Raw genomic sequence first — 27,463 nt, 5'->3', positions numbered from 1 at the left:
TGCCAGTGGCGCTTCCCTCCTAGGCTCTGATGGCGGGATGAACCCGGGTGCGGGCTCTCAAACAGGGGACTCTGGAACTGGCGCTTGAAGAGCCACCTTTGACAGGGCTGAGGAAGGAGGGGACCAGAGCAAATTCTAGGGCTGGACTGCATTGACCAGAGCTAGACGGTGGGTATGGCTTGCGCTGAGACAGAGCCTAGGGCAGGGAGGTGAGGGTTTTAAAGACCGGGGTCAGAGTGCCCCCCGAGGTATGGATTCTGTTTAGGACGCAGAGAAGCCAGAGGATTTTTTTTTTTTTTTTTTTTTGAGACAAGTTCTCGCTAAATTGCTCAGGCTGGGCTTGATCTTGGGATCTCCTGCCTCCGCTTGTCTTGAGTGCTGAGATTACAGGTGCAGCTAAGACCTGCATCGAGAAGTCTTAGGCTCCCATCAGGTTTCGGCTCCTGAAGCGGTCCCGGGACTGGGCGGTTCGGAGGGAGGTTGGGCTGCGCCGGGTGTCAGGCGGAGTCCGCTGGGGTGATGGAGATGCCCTCAGTGTGACTGTGGCGATGGCTGCGCCCTCAGTAACTGCATCAATAACCACAGCACTGTATACCCGTCATGGAGATCTTCGCGCCGAACGCACTCAAGAAACACTGCCGAAGTCCTAAGGAGTCGCGCGAGCTACACCGCAGCCGCCAAAGTCCACGCTGCGGCTCAGCGCGAACAAAACCCCGAGCGCCGATTGGTCGACGGGGGCGGGGGTGGAACCGGAACTGGTCACGTAGGGGCGGGGCTGTCCGGAACCGGAACTGGCGGGGGCGGGGCCTCGCTGGCGGCAGCGGCGGCGGTTGGAGGGAGGCCGCAGTGGCAGGACACGAGCGCTGCGGCAGCCCCGGGAGCTCCATGGTGCGGGGCGCTCGCCGGGCCGCAGGAGGAGCCCGAAGCGCGCGCCGCTGCGCGCGCCGCCATGGGGTCGCTGTTCCGGAGCGAGCCCATGTGTCTGGCACAGCTCTTCCTGCAGGCGGGCACGGCCTACGAGTGCCTCAGCGCGCTGGGCGAGCGCGGCCTGGTGCAGTTCCGAGACGTGAGTGTCGGCGGCACCTGCCGCGCGGGATGCCTGTCCCCTTGCCCGGACGGGGGAAGGGAGGCCCTGCTGCCCGGCCTGAGCCTCCGGACACCCGGCCCGCCGGGATCGGCCCAGCTCGCCTTGGTTGGCAGCCCCGTCCCGGGGCGCGGTTCATCCGGAGTCCGGAGCCCCGAGCCGGGGGAGGGCCGCCTGGAGTCCTGTCGGGACTTCCGGAGCAGCTCGCTCAGGCTGTCGGAGCGGGAGCAGGAGGACTGGGAATTAGCGGGGCTGGGAGGATGGTCCAGGAGAGCATCTCAGAGGAGGCGCCGAGCCCCGGATGGGGACGGGAAGGAGCCGGCCTGGGACGAGCGGGGGTGGGGGCAGAGGGTCCCGGGGTGGGTGCAGGGACAGGAACAGACAGGTGGAGCCCGGGAGGGCCGAGCGGGGCGCGCTCCCGGCGTTGGGAGCCCGTGTTTGCCTTGCTCGCTACAGTGGGGCACTGGAGCGGGCGCGCGATCAGTGGAGGTCACCGCAGACCCTGTGTGCCTGCGTACTTGAGTATCGTCGCCAGCTCCGGGGTCAGGGCCTGCTGGACTTGTTCACACCTCTCGAGGTCAGAACCTCGCCCAGTCACTGGCCTTCTTCTTTGGCATTAATAGGCGTTTGTTGAATAAATGAATGAATGAACAAACTTTTATTGAGTGTCTCTTGTGCCCAGGCACTGCGTTTGGTGCGGGGGACTCGGTGTAAACAAGGCAGCCTGTGTTCCTGGTGCTCAGTCTGGGAGGAGCCGGGTCCACACTGGCTGATTGTGAGCTTGATAGTGAGCGGAGTGTACTAGGGAGCAGGACCTGCACCGATGGAACAGAGTCACTTGGGAAATTTTTTTTATGGGTACCGGGGATTGAATTCACAACCGCCTGCTATGCCGCTGAGCTAAATCCCCAGCTCACTTGGGAAATGTTTTAATGTCCTGGGCCACTTCTGTCTCTTGTTTCACTTCGTCTGGGGGGGAGGGGATCTTTAATTTCAAGAGGAGACATTGGAGGTCCCATTGTGATGGTTCTTGGGGAGGTCTCGTAGGCAGCTGCCATGTGGTAGTGAAGCCCTGATGACAGCAGGTGGCAGCCACAGAGTAGGGACCTGTGGTGGTGCCTGGGCTTCTGTCCAGAGCAGGGAGATCGTTCTGTCCCCCTAGGCTGAAGCCAGGGCACTTGTCAAACGAGGATTGTAGCTCAGCTGAATGCTTTGATGGCCACCAAGCCCGGGTTCCCACAGTGCCTCCGTATCATGTCTGGAAGTGTACTCGGTTCCTTTTGAAGCAGCAGTGAAAGAAAAAGTGATGATCTTTTGTTTTCTTTTTTGTCCTAAGGGGTGGAACCCAGGGTGGTGACACCCCAGCCCCCCTTTGACTTTTTTCCAACGACAAAGAAAACTAACACACTTAAGACAAGCGTGTGCAGAGGGGGTTCCAGGGCACCTGTGGCTGTCAGGCTGTGGGGTGTCTGAGCTGAAGTCCCAGCTGTCCTCTCTCCTATCTGAAGTCTCTCAGTGACTTCACCTTCAGAGGGTGGGTTGTGACTCTGAGTGACAGGAAGGGGGCTTGTTGAACATGTCTGTGTGACAGCCAATGGCAGACCTGGAAGAGAGGTCAGCAGGCTACCCAGAGGAGCTGGGGCCAGGGGGAGATTGCTTCCCTCAGTGACCGTTCTCAGACGTTTCCTTGTGGTCCTTGGCTGCTGGCAGAGATGATTTACAGTGCCCACCCTGTCTGTACCTGCTCCACAGGTCTCCTCTGCTAGACTTAAAAGGAAGCTGTGGCCAGGGATTTAGCTCAGTGGTGTAAATGCATACCTGGCAAGCACAAGGTTTTGAGTTCAATCCCTGGTACCAAAAGTAAATAAATAAATAAAAAAGGAAGTTGTATAATAGGTGCTTTTTCCATTGACTGAATTGGGGTGACTCCCCAATTCATGGAAAAAACCGTTAGAACTTCATCAGATTGTACGTGTGGTGGAGCACTCCTGTAGTCCCAGCACTCAGAGGCTGAGGCAGGAGGAGGCCAGCCTCACTACGTAGTGTGTTCTGGACCTCTTCTTTTTTTGGAGGCCAGGAATTGAACTCATGCTCGTCAGGTGGGCACTGTGCCGCTGAGCCTATAATCCCCAGGATACGTAGTGAGATCAGTGCCAGCCTGAACTGCACAGTGAGACACCGCCTCAAAAAACAAATGGAAAAAGCTTGGTTGTGTCACCCATACCTCAGAAGTGGGAGTGTGTATAGACTAGGGGCGGCTGTGTAGTTCCCATCCAAGGATGGCCACAGAAGTTTAGCGCTCTGTAAAGATTCTGCTGTTTGTAGACCCCTGTGGTCAGTGAGGCGCTTGCCACTGCAGGAGGCAACTTTGAACCCGAGGTGTGGTCTCACAGCGGGGCGGGGCGCCCTTTTCAGTTCTTCCTGTGCGGAGAGGTGGTGTGCGCCCCAGCAGGAACTCACGGTGTCTGCTTTAGATTGTGGCCTGCAGAAATGAGAGTGCGATAAACGAAAGCAAGATTAGAATTCGTTTTCTTCTGGTTAATTCTTTAAAAATTCAAAACATTGGTCAAAACTTGGAGACTCTGGAAGTAGACCTTTCTCAGGGAAGGTGTCTCAATTATGTTTCAAGTGTCCAGTACCAGTAACTCTGGACAAAAGAGGTGAATTTTTTTTTTTTGTCTTTTTCCTTTTTATCGGTACCAGGGATGGAACTCACGACTGCCTGCTTGCAAGGCAGGCGCTTATGCCGCTGAGCTAAATCCCCAGCCCCTAGAGGTGAATTTTTTGCCCCAAATATCTTTCAACATGAATGACTGTACGAGCAGTATGTGTCAAGGATGGGAACTTTGGAAAGCATGGGAATCATCCATTCCTTTCAGTGCTCCCCTATCTATAGTTTAACACTTAACTTTTAGGTTAATATTATTCTGCTTTTCATACACAAGTCATGGCTCATTTCCTAACTTTATTAATTTTTTAAATTTTATTTTTTTGGTGCTGGGGATCGAACTCATGACCTCAAGTTTGCCAAGCAGGCACTTAATGCCACTGAGCTAAGCCCCCAGCCCCCTAATTTTATTAAATATTCTTTTAGTTTGTTTTTTCTTTGCTAGGGATTGGACCAGGGCATTTCCACTGAGCTACGTTCCCAACCCTTTATCTTGAGACAGCCTTGCTAAACAGGTAAATGGCCTAGACTGGATTTGAATTTGCAGTCCTCTCGTCTCAGCCCCCAGAATGGTAGGGTTACAAAGGTGCACCATGTACCAAACCTTTTGTCTTTCTTTTTTTTTTTTTGGTAACAACGATTGAACTCATGACTTGGCGCCCTCCCGGCAGGCACTTGTGCCGCTGAGCTAAATCTCTGACCCTAGCCTTTTGTCTTGTGTTGTATTTATTTTGTTTTTGAGACGGGTTTCTCTTTCTAGTACAGCGTGGCTTCAAACTCCTATGTAGCCCAGGCTGGCCTGAGTTCATAACCCTCCTGCCTCAGCCTCCTGAGTCAGGGTTATAGGTATACACCATCACGCTGACCTGCAGTGTCTTTCACCGTTTTAAGCTTTGCAGTAGAAGGAATTAAGTCAACACAAGAGTGCAGCGACCTGTCATGAGAACCCACGTGAGCTTACAATAGTGTGTTCTAGTCTCCTCTCCTCCCCCTCCTAGCCTCGATCATCTGAAGCAAATCCAAGATGTGTAAGTTCACATTTCAATAAGTATCTCTGTGTTCATACTTGAACCGTTTATTAAATTTCATAATATCAAATAGGTGATGATTTAAAGCATCAGTTTTGATAAGTGCATAGTAATAGGTCACGTGGCCAAACCCTCTTTTCAAACTTTCTTTATTTGTGGTCCTGAGGATGAAACGCAGGGCCTCACCCATGCTAGGCTGGCGCTGTGCCGCTGAGCTATACCCCAGCCCCTTTATAAAACTGTAAGACACTGTCTTGCTAGGTTGGCTAGATTAGGCTCAGGCTTTTGAGCCTCCTGCCTCAGTCTCCCCGAGGGCTGGGGTTACAGTTTTGCACCATCATGCCTGTACTTTTTTTAGTCCATGTTTACAGTATTTAATGTTCACGTTTGTTGTAAACATGGAGTTGGTGCATGTGCAGGATGCATCTTATTCCTTCTTCTGCCTCCCTGCCCTCCCAAATCTGCACTTTTTACACAGGGTTATTAAGGTGTGTCATCCCGTCCCCGCAGCTCAGTGTGAAGTTTCACGGATTATTTGAAAGTATGTTTGGTCAGGCGACCATCACTACAGTCCAATTCTAGACTATTCCACCACCCTAATAAGGGGCCCATTTCTATAGCGGAGTGACCCCGTTCCTTCCCAGCCCTGGGCTTCCGCCAGTCAGCTCTCTGGCTTTGCTGTTCTGGGCACTTCCTGTTGCCTGGCTCTTTTCATTGCTAAGTAGTGTTCCATGGCATGGATATGTCTATACTTTAATCCTTTCCTATGGTTGGATTTAGGGCTAATAAATTTTCTCTACCCCAGAGAATGATATTCTTTAACTTTTTATCCATATCTGTGTTTTTTTTTCCCTTAAGTTAAATTTCTTTATAAGACGTATCAGTATTTTTCAGGCTTTTGTTCTTTGATAATAACAGTTGCCAAGTCTTTGTCCAGAAATCAGAACAGTTTCTTTCTCATTCAGTAGCATATGAAAATGTACTTTCCCCCAAATCCTTGCCAAAGATACTTTATTTTACAAATAAATTTTGCCAAGTATAGTGGCACACAGCAGTGGCCCCAGCACTCAGGAGGCTGAGGCAGGATTGCTGTGAGTTTGAGGCCAGCCTGAGCTGCACAGGGAGACTTTGTAGAGGTAAATTTGGGAGGAGGAGTGTGCTCAGCCATGGGGCCCGAGCGTGGTGCAGGTGGGGCCTGGACTCAGTCGTCAGCACCAGAGATCCAGGTGAGTGATACAAGCAACGGTCCGTCTATTTTTAATTATAAAAGTGTAAAGCAATTTTTTTCTCCTTTTCTCAGCTCAACCAGAATGTAAGTTCTTTTCAAAGAAAATTTGTTGGTGAGGTGAAGAGATGTGAAGAACTTGAACGGATATTGGGTAAGTTTATTTTCCATTTTAATAATGTGTACATTATTACTGTTTCGGCAAACCTTATTTTAGAAAAGTCAGAGACTCTAGTAAACTGAAAGAAAAAAAGCAGCTGTTTATATTCTTCCCATTCAGTAGTGTACTTAGGGCTGCAATAGAGCTCAGTGGCCTGGCAAGCGTGAGGTCATGAGTTCGATTCCCAGTACCATGCTATATGCAGGTTTTGGTATGCTTGGGCTCTTCTCCAACTCATAGCGATCCACCTGCCTCAGCTTCCCAGTGCTGGGGAGACAGGTGTGCACCCCTGCGCCTGGCATTTGTACGCAGTTTTTCATCCTTTCTGTTATTCTTCTAGAGAGGGAAGGGGTCGTGTACATGATGGCCAGCTAATGTTGTCATCAGCCTGGTGCTTTATTTGGTACTGCTACCGGCTGGTAGGTCCATGCGCTCCCTGCTGACCAAGTCAGAGGAGGCCGTTTATCCTAGAAAAAGCCCTCCTCGCTGGGCGGCCAGTGCGGGCCTCTTCCGTGCCCACTTATCACTGGGTCCTGATTTCATTGTAGTGCAGGGGAACTTGGGCTGCGGCCCCCTGGGGCTGAGTCCCGGGGTCTGCCTGTCCTGTCACCTCTCTGTCACTTCACTGGGGTGAGGAGTGGAGGGGGTGTTGGCTATGTGCTTGGCCAGGAGGAAGTTGGGGGAAGCTGCTTATCTCTAAAAGAAAGCAGCCTTGCTTTTGAAATCCACACTGCCCTGCTGGTTCCAGTGACCCCCTGCTGCCACCAGACCAGGTCCCGCAGTGCCAGTGCGCCCTGAAGCTTGCTCTGCGTTTGTCACACTAGGTTCGGATGATCTCCAGGGAGGGACCTGCCCGGCGAGCAGGGGTGGTGCGGCTCCTGCTGGTCTCCCTCAGTTCTGGTGTCCCAGTGGCTTCAAGGTGTGGACACCCCAGGGGACCATGTGGTTGGGGAGTGGCTGTTCCTGCTGGGAGCAGTCTCAGTTTTCTGGGCTCTACTGGAATCCAGGGTAACCCAGGGAGGGAATAGTGACAGGTACAACAGAATTTCCTTCCCAGGCCTGGGTAGCAGGACGCCTGAGGACCTGGGCTGAGCTTGTGGCTGTGGACTGATTTCTAAGAGCCTGGTGCTGCTGGAGATTTTAGTTTTGAGGATTTTGAACAGTGACACATCCACTCAACCACCTGCCGGTGTCCTGCTGACACCCGGAACCCTGATAAGCTGCACATAGCTGTCCTAGTGTGGCGCCACTTTCCTGCCTGCTGCAGGCCTGTGTTGGGGGGCAGAGCGGCCCCAGCACGGCTGAGGCTTCCTGTGGTGTGAGCTGTTGCAGGCTTACAAGGAACGCTTGTCGATTTAGGAACAAATTGGGTTTGCATTTATTTCTAGAAACCTCTTAAACCCAGTACTTTTTTTGGTTAAGGGTTTGAGACAGGGCCTTGCTCTGCAGTTCAAACTGGCCTTGAACTCACTTTGTAACCCAGACTGGCATCAAACTCACAGTGAGCCACCTGCCTCAGCCTCCCAAGCACTAGGATTACAGGCATCCGCCACCACACCCAGCACACCCAGTGCTTCCTTGGTTCTCAGGCTGGTGATACAGAGTTACTTTTTCGCATCCTTCTCTCTCTCTCCAGCTTTCTTTTTCGCTTTTTTTTGTTTTTTTGTACCCGGGATTGAACTTGCAACCTTGCGGCAGGTGCTTATGCCACTGAACTACATGCCTGGCCCTCTTTTTCCCTTTTGAGACAGGGTCTTGCTCTGTAATTCAGGATGGCTTTGCACCTATTGTGTAGCCCAGACTGGCCTCAAACTCATGGCACTCCTGCCTCAGCTTCCTAGGTGTTGAGATCATAGGCGACACGCTCGCCTCCCTCCAGCCTTCATTTCTTCATTTTCTAAAATATTGTGGCTGGTTAGGGCTCTCCCAGGTATTGTAATTTCTAGGCTCAAGAGAAGGACTCTGGTTTGTTTGGAGTACTAGGAGTTGAATCCTGGGCTTTTGCACTGAGCTACATCTGTAGCCCCCTTTTAAAATTTATTTTTATTATTATCAGTAGTAGTATTTTCCTGTTTACACCGTCTCTTACTTGTGCAGCTGGGCGGCAGGCTCTCTCCTCTGTTTGATCTAAGGCTTTCAGTTCAGTTCTGCCACTGAGAAGGGTCCAGAGCGCCTGGGGGAGGAGAGGTCTAAGTGTCTCCTCGCTGCTGGGGAGTGAGCTTCAGGTGCAGCCTCCTCTGCCTCCTTGGCCTGCTGAGTCTTCTCTCCAGATCTCAGTGTCATCTCTGTGACCTTTCCTGCTCCAAACACAAAACATGAGATGGGTATGGTGGTGCATGTGTGTTATCCAGGCACTTGGGAGGCTGGGCAGGAGGGTCACAGGTTTGAGCCCATCTGAGGCAACCTAGCACCTTATTGAGACCCGGCTCAGGGAAACACCAGAGAGTCTCCGTGTCCTTTGCAGTGGCCGCCGTCATTATGCAGCTGGGCAATTCAAAGTTGTCCAGGTTGGGCTGGATCTAGCAATCCTCCTGCCTCAGCCTGCTACAGTGCTGGGGTGACAGGTGTGTGCCATTGAAGATTTAAACTGACAGCTCCCGGGTCCTATTTCCAGTTTAAACAGTGCAAGTGGCCTCAGCACTGCCCCAGCGTGGTTCTGGACGCCAGCTCTTCCAAGGACTGCAGAGGAGCCACATGGCCGGCTCCTGGGGACAGTGACAGGGCATCACTCAGGCTATTTCCACACTTGCAAGCAGGTTCCCAGCATGCTGCTCCAGTGTGCAGGGCAGAGGATGCCACTGTGGCAGCACAGAGTTGGAGCAGTCTCACTGGACGCTCAGGCAGGTTATGGTTTGTTTTGCCTCTGCATCCGTCTCTCTAGGCTCCCTCCAGGAAGCCGTGCAGATCTTCACGACAGGGTTATGAAAAGGGGCCCATAGTCAGCTGGGACAAGCGGGGTTTTGTGTATTTAAAGATCAGGCTTTAGAATGTTGTGATGAAACGCGATGTGCTAGGTTTTGTTTTGCTTTGTTTTGTGAGACAGGGTCTCACTCTATAGCCCAGCCTGGCCCTGAGCTTGCAGGGATCCTACTGCCTCAGCCTCCCAAGTGCTGGGATGCTTGTGGTGTACCACTACAGCTGCGGTAGCTGTTTGTACCTAATTTGCTTCCATCTTATTTTCAGTGTACCTGGCACAGGAAATCACTAAGGCGGATATTCCCCTGTCTGAGGGAGAGGTCAGCCCTCTTGCGCCGCCTCTGAAGCAGGTTCTAGAAATGCAGGTAACTTGACCCTGAAGAAGCCTTTTTTTTTGGTGGTGCAGGGGATTGAACCCAAAGGTGTTTGCGCCAAGCTACATCTCCAGCCCTTCACATTTTTCATTTCTTCTGTGTTGCTAAAGTGCCAGTCTGAACTGGAGCGTGTGATCTTCTTGCCCCAGCCTCCCAGAGTGCTGGGGTCTCAGGCCTGTGCCATCAGGCCCAGCCCATTCTCTTCAGGGCTGTAAGTTCTGGGCTCCCTCCCGGGTGCTAGTGTGCAGAGGCCCGCGAGAAGCAGGTCATCAAGTCTGCTGCATGCACTGTGGGCTCCTCTGTGTCTCAGCACCTCCCCTAGTAGCGATGACCGCAGCCCCTGGCTGCAGCACTTGCCTCCTCCCCAGATCCACCCGACGCTGCCATGTGGTTGTCAGAGGCCAATGAGGGTGGCAGGCAGCGTGCCTTCCTCCTGAGACCCAGGCTGGCATCACGCATCAGCGCTTCCCTGAGAACCATCCAGGAAGGATCCTGTCGGATCCTCTAACAGTTCATTTCTGTGTGACATGGCCAAGTCCCCATTGCTCCTTATTTTTTAATTGTTTGGGTTTTTTTAGACAGAGTCTTTCTACATAGTTCAGGCTGCCCTTGAACTCATGGCAATCCTCCTGGCTCAGCCTCCCAAGTGCTGGGATGGCAGGTGTGCTCTGCCCTGCCTGGTACTTAGCGCTCATTTTGAACAGTGAGTGTGGTGTAGCCAAGGCCCTTCTCTTGCCTTTCTGGGAGGAGGTCACTGCCAGTGTGGCCTGTGGGTTTGGCCCGTCCAGTGGTTGCTTACAATACCATTGCAAACAGCGACTGCTGTTCGTAGCGTTATCAGGCAGGGCCCCAGCGATGGGGGGAGTGTCAGGCAGCTCATTTGAGTCCAGTTCAGCATTTGCAGTCTGCTTTAGAGGTGCTATGTGTCTTTGGTTTTAATGCCGAAATACGGGTAAGATTTGTTCTCAAGAATTTTTGTGTCCACATAATTCTGTCAGCCACACATGCACAGAAACTCAAGCTGGAGACCAGGAAAGTGTATCTTTGGGATGATGATGGCAATTTTTTTCCTGTGTCGCAGATTGAAGGAAAGAGAGCCTTAGCATAGGGCACCGGGGACGAGTCTGTGGCATGCTTGCTGCAGGGGGCTGTGGGCAGCGCTGGAAGCTCTGAGAAGTTCGCTGTCAATGGGCAGAAGGGCGCGGGCAGGCACATACAGGACCAGGGAAGAAACGAGGGGCCCAGTCCCCAGCTCACAGCTCCTCGCAGGGCATCGGTGGTGTAGGACTTAGACGATGGCCTTTCAAACCCTGGAGCGTTTCACAAACTTACGTACATGCTGTTTTTTTATGTGTTATAAATGCTGCTGGCTTCAGTAACCCATAAAGAGATTACCAGCCATGTGCGCAGGGACACTGCTGCGATCCCTGTAATTTTCTTTCTTCCTTTTTGTTTTGTTTTGTAATACTGGGGATTGAACTCAAGGCCTTTGCACAGAGCTACATCCCCAGCCCGCTCCTCCCTACCCTTTTTTTACCTTTTTAAATCTGAGACAGATTCTCACTTAGTCCCTCAAGCTGGACTTGGCCTTGTGGGCGTCCGCCTGAGTGTCCCTCAGTGCTGGGTGGCAGGCTTGGTGACCGAGCCCACTGCCCCTGCTGCTCCATGACTGCTGTCTGACCGCAGGAGCAGCTGCAGAAGCTGGAGGTGGAACTTCGGGAAGTCACCAAGAACAAGGAGAAACTGAGGAAGAACCTGCTGGAGCTGATCGAGTACACGCACATGCTGAGGGTGACCAGGACCTTCGTGAAGCGGAACATGGAGGTCTGCGGCCATTGCGGGCGGGGCAGGCGCGCTGCTCTACTAAACCCTGCTGCCCAGAGCTTGCGGGTGTATTCTCAACCGTGGAGATGTGATGCTTCCTGGGCGTGAGGAGCTCCCTCCGAGCTGCTTTTCAGTGGGATTGTGCCACACTGATGTGACTTTTTTGCTTTTGTGGTTTTTTGTTTTGCTTTGGTACCGGGAATTGAACTCAGGACCTCGAGCTTGCCAGGCAGGGGATGCACCGCTGAGCTGTGTCTGCGGCCTGTGCCACGCTGAGAAGAGCATTGCGGGGCTTTCCCCGCCTTGTGGGGCTGAGCCATAGCAATACTGTGCATTCCTAAGGTGCTCTAGCTTGCAGTTGAAAAAACCCTTCTTATGATCATGAGGGAAAATGGAATAGGGGAATTCCAACCCTAAAGTTACGTTTTCCTGGATTGTTAAACATAGCAACATAAAAAGTCTGTAATTTATGAGGATGAAGAAGAGGCCGTGGGGTGTGCTTGGGAGCAGGGGTGTGGTAGGTGTTGGCGGCGTCTCCTAGGTGCAGGAATATCTGTGTAGACCCCGCTCCCTCGAATCAGGGCTGCTTGGACCCCGAGGTTGGGCTCTGGTGCCCCACCCCTCCTGCCCACTCCGCCCTGTGATCGCTCAGTCTCGTCACTGGCCCCTGCCAGGCGGCCGGCTTCTGTACGAAGCCCTGACTGAGTTTGTGGACGCGCAAGCAGCTGACAGGTAAAGGGTGGAAAACTGTCTTCTTGCCTGTGAGGGCCGAGTGGCACACCTCGCCTAGCCTGGCATTTTGCACCCGGATCTGAGTGGTTCCTGACGCTACTTGTGTAAACTTGCGTGGAAAGAGGATGTGAGACGTTGTCACGTGGAGTGACACACACCTGGTGTTGTCTTTTCCTAGTTCGAACCCACTTACGAAGAATTCCCTTCCTTGGAGAACGAGTGTTTGTTGGACTACAGCTATATGCAGAGGCTGGGCGCAAAGCTGGGGTAGGTGCCAAGATGGGGATACCATCTTGGCTGTCCTCGTGCTGTAGGGTTGCTGGGTGGGTGCAGGCGACACTCGCTTGAGTGGATGCTGGCTCCTGTGCCTGCTGCGACCTCCCTGCTGTGTGGCTGCCAGCCAGGTGCCATGAGGTCACTCCTGGTGTCATGTGCAAGCGGATTAACCTTTTGAAGTGGAGCTTTCTGCAGCTCTCTCTGTTTATTCTTTCGGCTGACTTGGGCTGGCAGTAACTCGTTCCCTTGTATGATTTGTGAACTTCTGTGCCTAGGTCAGTTCTTGCCAGAAGGCTTTCGAAGAGGCTCTGAGGGTTTCCCTGCAGGGACAGTGGGCGACTGTGTTCGCTGGACAGCTGGTGCACGCTGCCAGCCCAGCCCAGTCACGTTGCTGTCTCAGTGTGATGACGGGTTTGGTTTGGGTTTTTTTTTTTTTTTTTTGGTTTGGATTTTGAGATAGGCAGTAATGGGGATTAAGGCACAGTCCCAACCAACTCTGATCTGTGGTTGTAAATTCTCAGGGTTTACAACCTTCTCCTTCCATCTGGAACAAAACCTGAGTTTCCCTGCAGTAGCGCTGCAGAGTGGACTTTGTCCAGTGCACCCGTTTGCTAATGGTGGAGTCCTAGCTCTAGGGGGATGCAGGTCTGTCCCCTCTGTTATCTGGCCTGGTGCCTGTCACTGTCCCCGCACTGGCATTAAACTTCAGGCCCTGAAGTACGGGTCAGTAGCAGCCACCCCTTTTACTGTATTTTTCCGGGGCTGGGCATTGAACCCTGGTTTTCTGACTGAGCCCCATCTGCAGCCCTGATTTGTGTTACATTGTGTTTTGAGACAAGGTCTTGCCCTGCTGCCCAGGCTCACCTTAGCCTCTGGAGTGGCTCGGGTGACAGGCTTGTGCCACTGTGCCAGGCCTCGGTTATACTTTTCAGAGGACACTTCACAAAGATTTTATCTGGCATTTGAGGCGCTTTGCAGCTGGGGGCTTTAGCCCGACCTCCCTACTATGCCAGAGTGGCAGCCTTGGTGCCCTCAGCCCCTGCATGGTAGAGCACGTGGCTCTGGCTGACAGCCGCTGTCCTTGCAGGTTTGTGTCCGGCCTCATTCAGCAAGGCAAGGTGGAAGCGTTCGAGAGGATGCTGTGGCGTGTCTGCAAAGGGTACACGATCGTGACCTACGCGGAGCTGGACGAGTCCCTGGAGGACCCTGAAACGGTCAGTGCCTCCTGCAGGCTGCACGTGGGCCCCAGGCTTCAGCTGCCGCACGCGGTATGCTGGCCTTGCATGCGAACCCCACCGCATGTCATCTTATTTACTTGCTGGCAACGGGAATGGAACCCAGGGCCTTTGTACTGAGGCGCAGCCTTTTAAAGTTTTAATTTTGAGCCCGGGCCTCACAGAGTCACTTAGTTGCCCAGGCTGGGGCTGAACTTAGGATCCTCCTGCCTTGGCTTCCAGAGTGTGGGGCTGCTAGTTGTATGCCACTGTGCCTGGTTCAGCCCTGTTTGGTCACGTGGCTCATCCTCCTGGCACACATGGCATTCCCATGCTGCCTCCCTCCCTCCCTCCCTCAGAGTGAACAGAAGTCTCCACCCCCTGAGGCAGAGGTTTGTCCCTGTGCTGCTGTGCTTGGGCCCTGCTGGCCCCTCGAGGAGTGAGGAAAAGCTAACTTTGGTTTTCACGGCTGTGGTGTTAGGCGCTGGCCTTAGGTGCACTGGGCGAACCCTTTGCAGCCCCGTTCCCCGGCTCAGACTTCATGGACTCTGCTTTGGTGAATAGTTGTGAATGTACCTGGTTCTCCTTACTGGAGTTAGGTTCCTTTAAAGTCACCATGAGCTGGACGGGCGGCACAGGCCTGTAATCCCAGCCCAGGAGGCTGAGGCAGGAGGAGTGGGGATTCAAGGCCAGCCTGAATCCCCTGGCTCAGAAAGCACAAAGCAAAATAGAAAAGAAATCACAGGCATGAACTGGTGACGCTCTCTCCTGGCAGGGGGAGATCATAAAGTGGTACGTGTTCCTGATCTCCTTTTGGGGAGAGCAGATTGGCCAGAAGGTGAAGAAGATCTGCGACTGGTGAGGAGCCGCGCCCCGCCTGGTTGTCCTCCTTACTGAACCCTGCTCTCCGCCTCGCCCTCGGCCCCCGGAGCCTGCTGCCTCCACTTGTGTTCTTCTGTTTCTTTTCTTTGTTTTTTTGAGGCAGTCACTGTGTAACTCAGGCTGGCTTTGACTTTGCAGAGGTCCTCTTGCCTCAGCCTTTCGAGTGCTGGGTTTACAGATGTATGCCACCACACATGGCCTGAAAGGCCCAACTGGTAAACACTGAATTTGTCGTCACTTACCAGGGCATTACTTAAAATATTTAAAAGTGGCAGTAGGGTGTTGTGGCACATTCCTGTCATCCCAGGACTCTGGGAGGCTGAGGCAGGAGGACTGCAAGTTTGAGCTCAGCTGGGCAACTGAGTGGGACCCAAAATTAAAAAAAAAAAAACAGAAAAAGAAAAACAGTGACATGTTAATAATATTCTCAGATTTGACCTTTTCCCTGGACCTAAGGTTTGGGGTCAGCCGAGGATAGGCTCAGCTTTGCTGCTGGGCTCCCTGTGACTTTCACAGCCCTAGGAGCCTCCGTGCCCTGCCGGAGGGGACACATGGGCCCCAGCTCAGCACCCCTGATGCCGCTTTCCTGGGCTCAGGTGGCCAGTGGCGGTCATCATGGTCACCCACCCATGAGGCGAGGGGAAGTCCCCGTCCCAGGGCTGTGAGGATGCAGGGAGCCTGAGCAGCAGGGTGATGCTAGCACTCTTGAGGATGCCACAGCTGGGAAGGAGCTTCCGGGGGTCTCGGGGCAGGGGAGGAACGGGGCTTGGGTCCCGGGAGCGTGTGCGAGATGCATGTCCAGTGTGTGTGCAGGACCCCCCGGCCCTGCTGCGCTCTCCTCTTGGCCTGTGTGAGAGGTCTCTGCTGCTGGCGTGGGCACTCTCCTAGTCCCCAGGCTCAGCCCTGTCTCCCCCTGCCCTCCAGTTACCACTGCCACGTGTACCCCTACCCCAGCACTGCCGAGGAGCGCAAGGAGATACAGGAGGGACTCAGCACCCGCATCCAGGACCTCTACACTGTGAGTGGCCGCTGTCCCATCCTCCTCCCCCTGGGGCTCTGCCTCTCACCCAGCGTGTGGTGGGTGCTAGTGGCAGGTGGCAGTGGGTGGGTTCAGGCCATTTCAGCCAAGGACCCCCCTTGGTGGGAGGGCCTTGAGTGGCAGTGGCCCCTCCACCAGGTGCTGCACAGGACTGAGGACTACCTGAGGCAGGTGCTGTGCAAGGCCGCGGAGTCCGTGTCCAGCCGCGCTGTGCAGGTGAGGAAGATGAAAGCCATCTACCACACGCTCAACATGTGCAGCTTCGACGTCACCAACAAGTGCCTCATCGCTGAGGTCTGGTGTCCTGAGGCCGACCTGCACGAGCTGCGCCGCGCGCTGGAAGAAGGCTCGGTGAGGCCCTCGAGTGGCGTCCAGGGCGGACGCGGGAGGGCGGAGAAGACGGAATGTTGCAGGGTGCAGCCAGGGCGCTGGGCAGTTTTAGAAAGCTGGTCCTCCTCAGCCTGCGTGGCAGGGCTTTTGATTTAATGGAAGATTAAACCCGGTGCCTTTGCATGGAACTCCAGCCCTTTGTGTTTTTTATTTTGAGACAGGGTCTTGCTAAATTGTCCAGTCACTGAGGCTGCACTTGAATTTGCAGCCCTCCTGCCTCAGCCTCCCGGAGTGCTGGGATGGTGGGAGTGCACCACCCTGGCTGGCTCTGTGCCTTTCGAGCTGCTCTTGGAGAGCTGGGATGTGGCTTCTGTAGTCCCTCCCTGAGAGGCAGCGTTGTGGTGGTTCTGTTTTATGCTGGGGTAATGTGGCCACAGAGAAGCAGATGTGAACAGATACTCTTTCCCCTTCCTTTTTTTCCGACCAGAAAGCTGGGGGCTGCGTGCCCCCATCCCGCCCTTTCCACTTCCTGTAGCCCCACCCCCTCTGTCTGGGGAGTCTCTGAGCGCCACAGGCGGCCCCAGCATGTGGGTGGTTTCTAGGGTGTCAGTGCCAGGCCCGATGACCCCGGCCTTGTAGAACCTGCTGGCCGTTTGGGCCACACCGCTGCCTCCTTTTTGACTAAGATAGGCGACCTCGGCCATGGCCCCCCACCCCTGACATCTCGGCCTCATGTCACATTGCTGACCGCGGGTCCCCACTCACCCCGCCTGATTGTGGGGACCCAGCCTGCCCTTCCCCTTCCCCTCCCCCTCCGCCCTGCTCCTGTCCCCTGACCTCCCCCTCACTGTCCCCGTCTCCATGGCAGCGGGAGAGCGGGGCGGCGATGCCGTCCTTCCTGAACACCATCTCCACCAAGGAGACGCCGCCCACGCTCATCCGCACCAACCGCTTCACTGAGGGCTTCCAGAGCATCGTGGACGCCTACGGCGTGGGCAGCTACCGCGAGGTGAACCCAGGTGCGCGCCGCCCCGGGGGCTGGGGACCCCGAGGCCACCTGCGCAGAGTGAGACCTGCCCTCCCTGCCGCCCTCCTGCAGCCCTCTTCACCATCATCACCTTCCCGTTCCTGTTCGCGGTGATGTTTGGAGACTTCGGCCACGGCTTCGTGATGTTCCTGTTCGCCCTCCTGCTAGTGCTGAAGGAGGACCACCCCCGCCTGACCCAGTCCCAGGAGGTACAGGCGCTGGGGCGCCTCCCTGCACAGCCCGGCGGCCTCCCCCCTCGGCGACCCTCCTGCCTCAGCCTCCCCGGTGTGGGCTAAGCCGGGCCGAGCTGAACTGACTGCCCGCCCACCCCCCAGATCCTGCGGATGTTCTTCAACGGCCGCTACATCCTGCTGCTCATGGGCCTGTTCTCGGTGTACACGGGCCTCATCTACAACGACTGCTTCTCCAAGTCGGTGAACCTCTTCGGCTCAGGCTGGAACGTGTCGGCCATGTACAGTGCCGGCCCCGCCTCGGAGGAGCGCAGCGGGCTGGCGCTCTGGAAGTGAGCGCCGGGCGGCTGGGCGGGCGCCTCGCCTGCTGACCCTGCGCCGTGTGACCGCCTCTGCCTTCCCTTCCAGCGCCAGCACTGTGCGGCACAGCCGGGTTCTGCAGCTTGACCCCAGTGTCCCCGGCGTGTTCCGGGGCCCTTACCCCTTCGGGATCGACCCTGTGAGTGCCCCGCCCTCGGCGCAGCTCCCTGGCCCTGTACCTGCCAGGCCATGTGACCCCGTTCAGGGTTGGGGTGGGGGTTGCTCCGTGTGCATGTGCACAGCAGCACATCCATCCCCCATGTGTGTGCCCCGTGTGTGTGAGCGTGCACAGCCCGTGGTCTGGTCCATGTCTGGGGGCTCCAGGGCTGGGATCCGGGTCAGGGCCCACGAGGATGCAGGGAGCCGGAGTCCTTCTGCCCTGCTTCCTGCCTGTCCTAAGTGAATGTGACACTGCCAGTGCCGAGTGTCTCTGAGTAACCTAGAAAGACGTGCAGGGCACAGCCACGGAGGGAGCTGCAGGTCCCCATGTGCTGCTCCCAGGGAGGCTGTGGACCAGGGGTGCTCATGGGAGGCTGAAGTGGCCCCAGGTGCCGTGGTCCCCTCTCCCCACCCACGGGGTCCGGGCATACTGGCTTGGATGAGAAAGGCTCAAGCAGGCCCCCGAGCTTCCCCAGGAGGTCACTGCTTCTAGCTGGGCTGGGGCTGAAGCCTGGCAAACCCTCTGCCCCAGAGCCACCTCCAGGCTTGGCTCTTTCCTCGTGGAGGGAGTTTGACCCAGGACCTCACATGCACTGGGCAGGCGGCTCCCACTGCGTGCCAGCCCTGCTCCAGCCCTTTTCATTGGCTTTTTTCATTTTGAAGCAAGTTCCCAGACCAGCCTCCACCGTGCAGTCCTCCTGCCTCAGCCTGCTGAGTACCCAGGATTTCAGGAGGTGTAGCAGATTTGGGATAGGCTCAGCCTTGCTCTGGGACACTGTGGCTGTCCTTATATAAATACAGTGAGGAACAAACAGACACACAGAACGGAAAGCAGTGTGGCTCTGCCAGGAGCCAGGTGTCGAAGTGTGCCCCGATCCATTTGACTCACGTCCAGACAGTGTGTGTGACCAGTTGGCACTCATAAGACTTCATGCAATGGGAAACTTGAAAACGTTTACAGCAATGTCTGTAAGGAGAGCACTTTGCAGCCGGAGGCCCTGCTAATCCATAAGGGAACCAGGAGGAAAGCTTGTGTGAGGTTGTGGGGCCTCGGGGGAGGCCAGGTCACGGTCTGGGGCGACCCCTGCCGTGCTGCTCTGGAGGCCACAGAGCAGGTCAGCTGTGTTCTGCACTCCCACCAAGAGGTGGTTCTGCCTCAGCCTCAGCATTTGTGGGTTGACTTTCCATGCCTCTGGGATGCTGCAGCTCCACAGTGTAGGCCGCTCTGCCGTGTCTCCTTTATCTAAATCAGTTAGGCTGATGGTCCCCACTTCTTCCCTCTAGTTCCCAGCCTTAAATTCTCCTAAAATCTTGCTTTTACTTAAAAAGAATCATTATTTTCAAAAACGGAAGAAACTAGGCGTGCTGGTGCATACTTGGGATCTCAGCACTCTATGAGCCTGAGGCAGAAGGATCACAAGTTTGAGTCCACCCTGGAGAATTCAGCAAAGTCATGAGATCCTGTCCAGAAATAAAAGGGTGGAGAGTGCAGTTCAGCGTGAAGGCTCAGGGTTCAGCCCCAGGATGCACACAAAAGCAAAACCAGAGGAGCTCGAGGGCGGCAGGCTGCTGTGCGGACAGCCCTGAATGGACACGGCAGGGGCAGAGTCTGGCCCAGGGGTGCACGAGAGGGATTTCCAGAATGGAGAGTGCGGGGCAGGGTGGACAGAGTGGGCCCCTCGGGCCCCTGGCCACAGCACCTTCTACATGGAGATTTCAGGGCTGTGTTTTCGTGGATGCTCTGGGCCTAGCCTGGCCTGGGGGGTATCTGGGGGAGCAGTGACCCAAGCTGCAGTGTGGTGGCCTCCGAGACAGCACCAGGCCAGGCACAGGACGGCAGCTTCCTCCAGGGTTGCTGTGCACAGGCATTAAACCCTTTGCATCCTTTTGTTTGGTCTTAGATCTGGAACTTGGCCACAAACCGCCTCACCTTCCTAAATTCTTTCAAAATGAAGATGTCTGTGATTTTAGGGATTACTCACATGACTTTCGGCGTCATCCTGGGAATATTTAACCACATGTAAGTACACGTTGGCTTGAGAGCTCTGTTCTGTACCAAGCCTGGCCCCTCACAGAATGGCCCAGTCACAACGGGCTGTGTGCTGTGCTCATTGGTCTGGGATTTCGTCATGCAACCTGGACTCACCTCATGGAGCTTCTGTGCCAACAGGGAGATAGGCACTGTGGGAAACCGTAGTTACTTCTGGAAGTGGGTTTTATAATACTCCTTTTTTGTTTTTTCTGGGACCAGGGATTGAACTCATGATCTAGTGCTTGCAAGGCAGGCGCTTATGCCACTCAGCTAAATCCCCAGCTGTACCTTTTTTTTTAACCAGACCAATCCATCATTATCTTGTAGCCATACTTTGTGTAATTAATACAGCTTTAAGTTGTAGCATAATTGGAATCCTGAAAAATCACTGTTACATGACTTAAGATCGAACTTCCTGAAGCTAGAGTCATCAGTAACTTGTGGCACCCAATAAAGTCACAAGGAGTTGGCCTGGTACAGTGGCACACACCTGTGATCCCAGTACTAGGGAGGCAGAGGCAGGCCCCACGAGTTCAAGGCAGCCCGGACTCCAAAGCGAGTACAGGGCCAGCCTGAACTGCATGGCGAGACCCTGTCTCAGAAAGAGAAAAGGCGCGAAGGAGAAGGCCTGGGCAGGCTCTGACCACGCAGACATCGTCATCTCTGCCGCCCTCATCTCTGTCCCTGCAGACCAAGCTCGAGCACGGGCACAGAGCCTCCAGACACACACGGTGACCCCGAGGTGGCCCGTGTGGCTCTGGCCCCAGGATTCAGGCTAACCGTGCCCTCACACCATGCCCCACTCCTCACCGGCTCTCGTCTCCTCAGGCACTTTCGGAAGAAGTTCAACATCTACCTGGTGTCCATCCCTGAGCTGCTCTTCATGCTGTGCATCTTCGGGTACCTCATCTTCATGATCATCTACAAGTGGCTGGCGTACTCGGCCGCCACCTCCAGGGAGGCGCCCAGCATCCTCATCGACTTCATCAACATGTTCCTGTTCCCCGCCAATGAGGCCAGTGGCCTCTACCCGGGCCAGGTGAGCCCGCCTCCGCTTCGCGTCAGCAGGCCGAGTCGGGTGCTCCGCACACCCCTTCCCACCCCCAGGAATGGCTAAGTCGCTGCCCCTGCGGCCGGCAGCCTGGTGGGAAGTGCATTCTGAGAAGGGTCCTGGGGCTGCCCAGTCCCCAGGCCTGGCCACCAAGGCCTCCCCGGAGCCACACGGCCTGTAGGGTGGGTGGCACTCGGGGCTCACTGTCCGGCTGAACACAGCCAGCTCTGCTGCTTCCTCCAGGTGCAGCTTTGCCTTTCTTTGTGCCTCAGTTTCCTCAATTGCAAAGTGTAAAAACATGCTGCTCGGCGTAGTAGGCAGCAGGTCTCTTGGGTGTGGCCTGTACCTGGCCACCGTGACTCACACTGTGTGCTTCCTGGGCTCCTCCCAGGGTGGCTTTGCTCTCAGTCTGGGGTCCTCGTGCACCCTCCCTCGGCTGCTGGACCCTGCCTCAGCTTGTGGACTTCCGGTTTGGTTTACGAGCTTCCCTCCCTTCCCTCCAGGAGTGCAGAGGAAACCTGGGCAGCTACATCCCCAGACCTCTCTGTCTGACTCTGAGACAGGTTCTCACCAAGTTGCCCAGGCTGGGCTTGGTCTCGTGATCCTCCTGCCTCAGCCTCCTGTGTGGCTGGGTCACAGGTGTGCACCACCATACCCAGCTTGTACAATTCTTTTTGAATGTTTTGGGTTTCTGCTTTTATTTCTGTTTCTCTCGTTCATGACCTGACAGAATGGTCATTGTTTCATGGGACATTTAGAAGGATGCAGGTACAGATGAACTGCGTCAGTGGGGCTCAGGCACCGTGATCAGGAAGATCAGCGCAGGGGCTGCCTCTCTCCAGTGCCGGCTGTGTGCCTGCAGTGCGCGTTCCCTGCCCCTTCTTTGGGGTAGGTGGTGGCCTCCATTGTCTGATCGAAGCCTGTAGCCCAGGGAGACCAGTGAGCAGCAGCTGGCAGGGCAGGATCTGAACCAGGGTCCGCCTGACCCTGCGGCCCAGGGCTCCCCCGGTGTTCTGCTGTGTCTCCCGCCTCTTGGGCCATTCAGGAGGTGCAGGGACAGTAAAACCTCCGACGTGGGCAGCACTGCGACCCTGAAAGCTTGTTCTCCCAAGTGGTGGCCGGAGGGTGACACATAGTGCCCAGCATATTTTCACCCACGCCCCATGGCTGTGTGTGTGTGTGTGTGTGTGTGTGTGTGTGTAGCATTTCCAGAGAACCGTTACCTGGAGTTCAGTCCCCATAACAGTCAGAGTAGCACGTGGTCTCTGCGTCATTCGCTCTGCTCATCAGGCCTGGTGTCGAGTCTTGAGTTTGGGGAAGAGTGGGCATCTTCCTGGCCCATGCGGCCAGCATAGCCGTCCCTGGTGCTGCCTGCCCAGAGGCCTGTCTAGCCTCAGCCAATGTGACCAGGTGTCCTGAGGCTGCTGCTGAGGGCTCCTGGTCTCCTGTGCTCCACAGGCGTACGTCCAGAGAGTGCTGCTGGCCATCACCGTGCTGTCCGTGCCCATCCTCTTCTTGGGGAAACCGCTCTTCCTGCTGTGGCTGCATCATGGGCGTGGCTGTTTCGGGGTGAGCCGGGTAAGTGTGGCCTAGCTGTGTGGCGTGAGGCAGATCTGCTTTTCTGTTTTGGTTTTTTGAGATGGGGTCCCCCAGTGTAGTCTAGTCTGGCAGCACTGAACTTACTACATGGCCAAAGCGAGCCTTTAACATGGGGTGATCCTCCTGCCTCAGCCTCCCAAGAGCTAGGATCACAGGCGTGCACCACCATACCTGACTTTTCTTTAAAAGAGTACTTGAGATTGAACCCCAGGGCCCTCTACAACTGAGCCCCACTTTTTTATTTACTTAATTTGAGACAAGGTCTTGCTAACTTTCCCAGGCTGGCCTCAAACCTGCAATCCTCCCACCTGAGGCTCAGTAACAGATTCTAGACTGTGGCACTGCGCCTGCCAGAATCATGTATTTGTCCTTCTATGTCGAGCTTGTTTTATTTACTGTAATTTCCTCAAGCTCCGTCGGTGTTCTAGCATATGAATTCAAGTTTCCTTTTGAAGAATATTTAATATTCCACTGGATGGCTGTGCCACTGTCGCAGTTACTTCCTCATCACTGGGACAGAACACCCGACACCCACAAGTTAGCGGAGGGAGGTCCATTTGGCTCACAGCTTCAGGCCGCAGTTGGCCGGCTCCAGGCAGGGGCAGGGTGGGCAGGAAGCGGCAGCAGCATGGAGCCTTCCGTCCCTTTGGTCCCACCCAGGCCACAGCCCACTCGGTGGTGCCACCCAACCCGGGTGGGCCTTCCCAGCATCCACATGCAGGACTACGCTAAGCCCATCAGCAAACTAAGCCACTGTCTCAGCCATGGTCCAGTGGCTCCCCAGGTCCCTTCCGTGGGTACAGGAGGCCTTGGGGCCTGTGCGTATGTTCCTCTGTGCATGCATCCACGGACACTTGTGCTGTCGTACCTTTTGGCCCCCATAAGTGACGCTGCTGTGGCTCTGCTGCATAAATAGCTCTGGAGTCTCTGCTTCCACTGCTTTGGGGGTACACCGGAAGTGCGGGTGCTGGGTCACGGTCATGCCATGTGTCATCACCCAGTGCCACACAGTGCTGCACCATCCTCCCCTCCTGCCAGTGCCCTTTCTTAGCCCTTTCCACGGCCACCTCTGCCCCTTCTCCCCATCACCTAGGCACCTGCTTAAGGGTAGCAAGTGCATTCAGCCTCTAGGAAGTTTTTTTTCTCAAGGTGCTGAATCAGTACTCGAGCCCACGTGAGTTTTGTGCCCCGAAAGGGGCCCTGACCCCTTGCTCTCTCATTCGCTAGAGCGGCTACACACTCGTGAGGAGAGACAGCGAGGAGGAAGTGTCTTTGCTGGGGAACCAGGACATCGAGGAGGGAAGTAACCAGGAGGCCAGATGCAGAGAAGTGACGTGCGAGGAGGTAACTGTCCCTCTGCTGGTGGCCAGCATGGATAATCACCAGCTGCTGTCACTGTGCGTGGGTCTGCTTGGGGCTCCGCCCTGTCGTTTCCTCCTGCACTGGGATTGAGCCTGTCACCACGGCAAGTTAGTGTGAGGGACGTGGCTTTTGGAAGATTCCCATAGCACTCAGAGGCTTTTCATAGTGGCGGAAATGAAACCCCCAGGTCACATGATGTCACAGCGGAATCAGCAGGCTCACCCGGGACAGAGGAGAGCTGGTATCAGGCTTGGGTTGCGTCTGAGTGGACTGAATCTCCAGTTCCAAGAGGCCGTGCTCGGGTTTGCTCTCTGTCCCCAAGCTGGTTGGCCCCATGATGTTGGGGCCACAGGCAGCCCTGGGCCCCCTTCAGTCTTTAGCCAGAGGGGAAAGTGTCTCACTGCACCCTGCCCTCAGGGGGACCCAAGGGAGGGACCTCAGGGAGCCACCCGATGGGCCTGGTGGGGTCACTTGCTTATCACTCCCCGATGACTGCCATCTTAACGTGGCAGGGCTGCAGGAACGATACCACGCACCAACGGCTTACACTGTCCCCGCGTGGCTCAGGGTGCTGCGGCCCACTCAGGGTCTGGTAGGTTTGGGGCCCCAGAGCCACTCCTGGCTCATGCAGCCTGGGGCAGGTGCTTCTCCCGAAGGTCACCAAGGCTGAGGGTCAGGGCCCCGGAGACCCGTCTTCAAAGGCTCTGTCTCCACACACAGTCACTTTGGGATTAGGGTTAGGGTTAGGGTTTTGCTGCCCCAGGGACCCTGTCTTAGTCACTTTCCCTTCACGGGATCCGGCACCTGCATCCACCACTCCACAAGGAGAGAGATGGTAGCTCACAGTTTCCGGTGGGTTCAGTCCATGCTTGGCTTGCTCCAAGGCTGAAAGGCTCGGTGGAGGGGCTGGTGGAGGAGAGCTGCGGACCCCGTGGCAGCTGGCAAGCAGAGAGGCGGGGTGGGGGACCGGGGACAGAAGCGCTCCCTGCTGGTCACACACCCGTGGCCAGCTCCCAACAGCTCATTCACCCCTGAGGGAATCTGCTGACGAGTACGGTGCTTGAGGTCTCTCATCTTCCAAGGACAGAGAAGCTTGGGGGACACTCGAGGTCCAGACCTTAACGGACTCCTTCCGCTCTCCTCCTGGGCTCTCCGTTGCTGGCTCTGCCCGGGAAGCAGGGAGCCAGCTGCGCTCTCCGCACATGTGGTGCCTGCGGGGGCTGCGGGGGATCTCACTGAGCTCTCTAGGGGTGGCTGTTGGGACCATCAGGATCCTCTAGTTGGGCGCCCTCAGTTCACCTTAGGGGAAACTGAGCCTGGGAGGGCCACACTTGTGGCCCGGGCTGGTCAGCCACGCTGTCCTCACCCCCCTATCCCAGAAGGCAGTTCTTCTTGTGGGCCCCCCGGTAGGCTTTGAGGTGGACACAGTGCAGACAGCATGTGTGACACGTGTGTGACTTCCCTCCTTCCCAGTTCAATTTCGGAGAGATCCTGATGACGCAGGCGATCCACTCCATCGAGTACTGCCTGGGCTGCGTCTCTAACACCGCGTCCTACCTGCGGCTCTGGGCGCTCAGCCTAGCCCACGCGCGTAAGTTGCCTGCGGGGAGCTCACGCAGCTCTAGCCAAAGGGAACCGAAGCGGCGGGCACGTGCGGTCCACGAGCTGTGGCTTCCTTCCAGTGCCTGGTGCCTGCACCAACAGCTACACTTGTGCCAGGTCTGCGAACCTGCGGCACAGTTCGCAAGCATAGGCAGTGCTGCAGGGCTGTCGCCAGCCAAGAGGAAATGGGGAGTGGCCAGGAGAAGTGGCCAGTCTTTTCTTTAAAAAAAAAATTGGGAAAGAAAACACTTTTAAGACTCCACGCTACAAGGGCCAGGGATTTAGCTTGGCGGCAAGTGCGCCGTCGTGAGTTCGATCCCAGTACCATAAAAAAAAAAATATTCCACGCTACCAACACTGTAAGAATCGGTTTTTTATTTTTGTGTTCCTTGCGCATTGAGACTAATAGGAAGTGGTGTTGCTGCTTGGACAGAAAGTGACCTCCCGGCCTTGCCTTGCAGAGCTGTCTGATGTACTGTGGGCCATGGTAATGCGTGTGGGGCTCCGCGTGGACACCACCCTCGGGGTCCTGCTGCTCTTCCTGGTCATCGCCGTCTTCACAGTTCTCACCGTTTTCATCCTGCTGGTCATGGAAGGGCTTTCTGCTTTTCTCCACGCCATCCGCCTCCACTGGTGAGTGGGAAGCTTGGCCTCGAAACAGAGGTTTCCTCTGGTTCCCGGGTTCAGAAGGCTCAGTCCGGGAGCAGCGTGGTGGGAGGGCTGGTGGAGGAGTGCTACTCCCCTCACAGTGGCCAGGAAGCAGAGCAGCGGGGTGGGGAAGGAGGCGCAGGAGTCTACCTTCCAGGAGTCTACCTCCTGTAACCCTGTCACCTTCTAAAAGCTTCTAAAAGCCTCTGCACACATGAGCCACTTGGGGGACATTCTAGGCTAAGCCATGCTATTGTGGCATCTGTATTCAAACTCTCTGATTAAACTGAAATTTGTACTGCCAAGGAAAAGCAAGCTGATGCTTGTAGAATACATGTTCTGTGCCCTTTTTTAAAAAATATTTTTTAAAGCCAGGCATGGTGCATGTCTATAATCCCAGCCCTTGGGATGCTGAGGCAGGAGAATCATTGTGAGTTCAAGACCAGCCTGAAAGGACCAAAAAACAAACAAACAAAAAAACTGAAACAAGGTCTTGCTATGTAGCCCAGGCTGGCCTTGAACTCATGGTGATTCTCCTGCCTCAGCCTCCTGAGTGCTGGGATTATAGGTTTGTACCACCCCACCCATCTGTTTCATGGCTTTTGTGTGTGCATCCCTGTTTAGAGTAAAGGAGAGGTTTATTTCAGCTCACAATCTGTAGGCTTTGGTCCATTAGCAGCTGGCTCTAAGGCATGGGCATGGGCATGGGCATGGCAGGGAAGAGGGAGGGATATGACCAGGCCCCTTCCTGCCAGCAGCTCAGATCTATGCCCGTCACCCAGAGGCCTTGAGGAAGCCCCACCCATGGGTGCCCAGGGCTAGGGAGGGACAGGCGCTTAGAAAGAGCCCATATTGGCCTCCCACATACTTTCAGGGTCACAGTCCCTACATCTGGCCACTCCTGTGTGTGCAGTGACCTCAGCGGGCAGAGGCCTCCTGCTCCCTAGATTTCACCATTAAATTTAGGGTGTGTAGTATGCAGGTGGTGTCTGCTGGCCTTTCTGTCACCTGGCTGGAAACCGCCTGGCTGGGGACAGGGGCGCTTAGCTGAGGAACACTCCATCGCACCAGGAGAGCACGCACCACGGAGCAACAGGCACAGACCTGGGTTTTCAAAAATTGTTAATGTTGGGGCTGGGGATTTAGCTCAGCGGCATAAGCGCCTGCCTTGCAAGCAGGCGGTCGTGAGTTCAATCTCCGGTACTGATAAAAATGAAAAAGACAAAAAAAAAAAAAAATGTTAATGTTGTCTTCAGAAACGCAGGGTGCTGTTCAGTCTTCCCTGATTGGTGGTCTTTCTGCACTGTGTTTTGTAGGGTAGAGTTTCAGAACAAATTCTACGTTGGCGCAGGCACCAAGTTTGTTCCTTTCTCGTTCAGTCTGCTGCTTTCGTCCAAGTTCAGCGACGACAACGGTGCAATGTGACGTCCTCCTGTTGTCCCCGCCAGCGTGCAGAGTCATGGAGAATTATCATGTCGAGAATTTCAGCCACGTCAGTTCACGATAGGAACAGTTCTGTCTCCATTGATTGCCTTACAATATAACCAAATGATTCTGTAGGATATACCTCTTCCTCATGTTAAAGACTTTGTAAACTTTACCAGTTTCAGACACTTAAATTTCTTTTGCTTTTTATTACGGACACAGGATAAGTTAATGCTAAAGGTCATGTTAAAGTCA

General features: G+C 55.2%; 1 protein-coding gene across 2 annotated transcripts; it reads left to right on the top strand.

Moving 5' to 3' along the window:
- The first annotated feature begins 803 nt into the window (after positions 1 to 803).
- On the top strand, positions 804 to 27,383 carry Atp6v0a2 (ATPase H+ transporting V0 subunit a2). 2 transcript variants are annotated; one of them, XM_063225489.1, is made up of 20 exons: positions 804 to 1,066; positions 6,081 to 6,159; positions 9,349 to 9,446; positions 11,142 to 11,279; positions 12,190 to 12,278; positions 13,375 to 13,501; positions 14,277 to 14,359; positions 15,308 to 15,401; positions 15,561 to 15,773; positions 16,621 to 16,771; positions 16,852 to 16,988; positions 17,115 to 17,302; positions 17,379 to 17,469; positions 19,391 to 19,509; positions 20,350 to 20,560; positions 22,031 to 22,150; positions 23,399 to 23,515; positions 25,007 to 25,124; positions 25,597 to 25,768; positions 27,163 to 27,383. In XM_063225489.1, exons 1-20 carry the CDS (start codon positions 950 to 952, stop codon positions 27,206 to 27,208), a joined length of 2,508 nt encoding a protein of 835 aa, XP_063081559.1. In that variant the 5' UTR covers positions 804 to 949; the 3' UTR covers positions 27,209 to 27,383. The 2 variants fall into 2 exon arrangements, with proteins under 2 accessions (XP_063081559.1, XP_005000488.1); XM_005000431.4 differs by having other exon boundaries at positions 805 to 1,066; positions 27,100 to 27,383.
- Positions 27,384 to 27,463: the final 80 nt, after the last annotated feature.

The sequence above is a fragment of the Cavia porcellus genome, unplaced genomic scaffold, assembly GCF_034190915.1.
Source record: "Cavia porcellus strain 051 isolate PalLab524CR breed Dunkin Hartley unplaced genomic scaffold, mCavPor4.1 scaffold_16, whole genome shotgun sequence".
NCBI lineage: Eukaryota > Metazoa > Chordata > Mammalia > Rodentia > Caviidae > Cavia > Cavia porcellus.
Note: the sequence above shows the minus strand (reverse complement) of the source record. Positions and strands in the feature narration are given on the sequence as shown.

What these genes read in the sequence shown, in the direction of transcription:
- Atp6v0a2 (XM_005000431.4), top strand. Translation starts at nt 950, where the DNA reads ATGGGGTCGCTGTTCCGGAGCGAGCCCATGTGTCTGGCACAGCTCTTC. An exon ending in AGGCTGGGCGCAAAGCTGGG is followed by an intron (nt 12,279 to 13,374) that starts GTAGGTGCCAAG and finishes CTGTCCTTGCAG; the next exon opens with GTTTGTGTCCGGCCTCATTC. An exon ending in ACCCCTTCGGGATCGACCCT is followed by an intron (nt 17,470 to 19,390) that starts GTGAGTGCCCCG and finishes GTTTGGTCTTAG; the next exon opens with ATCTGGAACTTGGCCACAAA.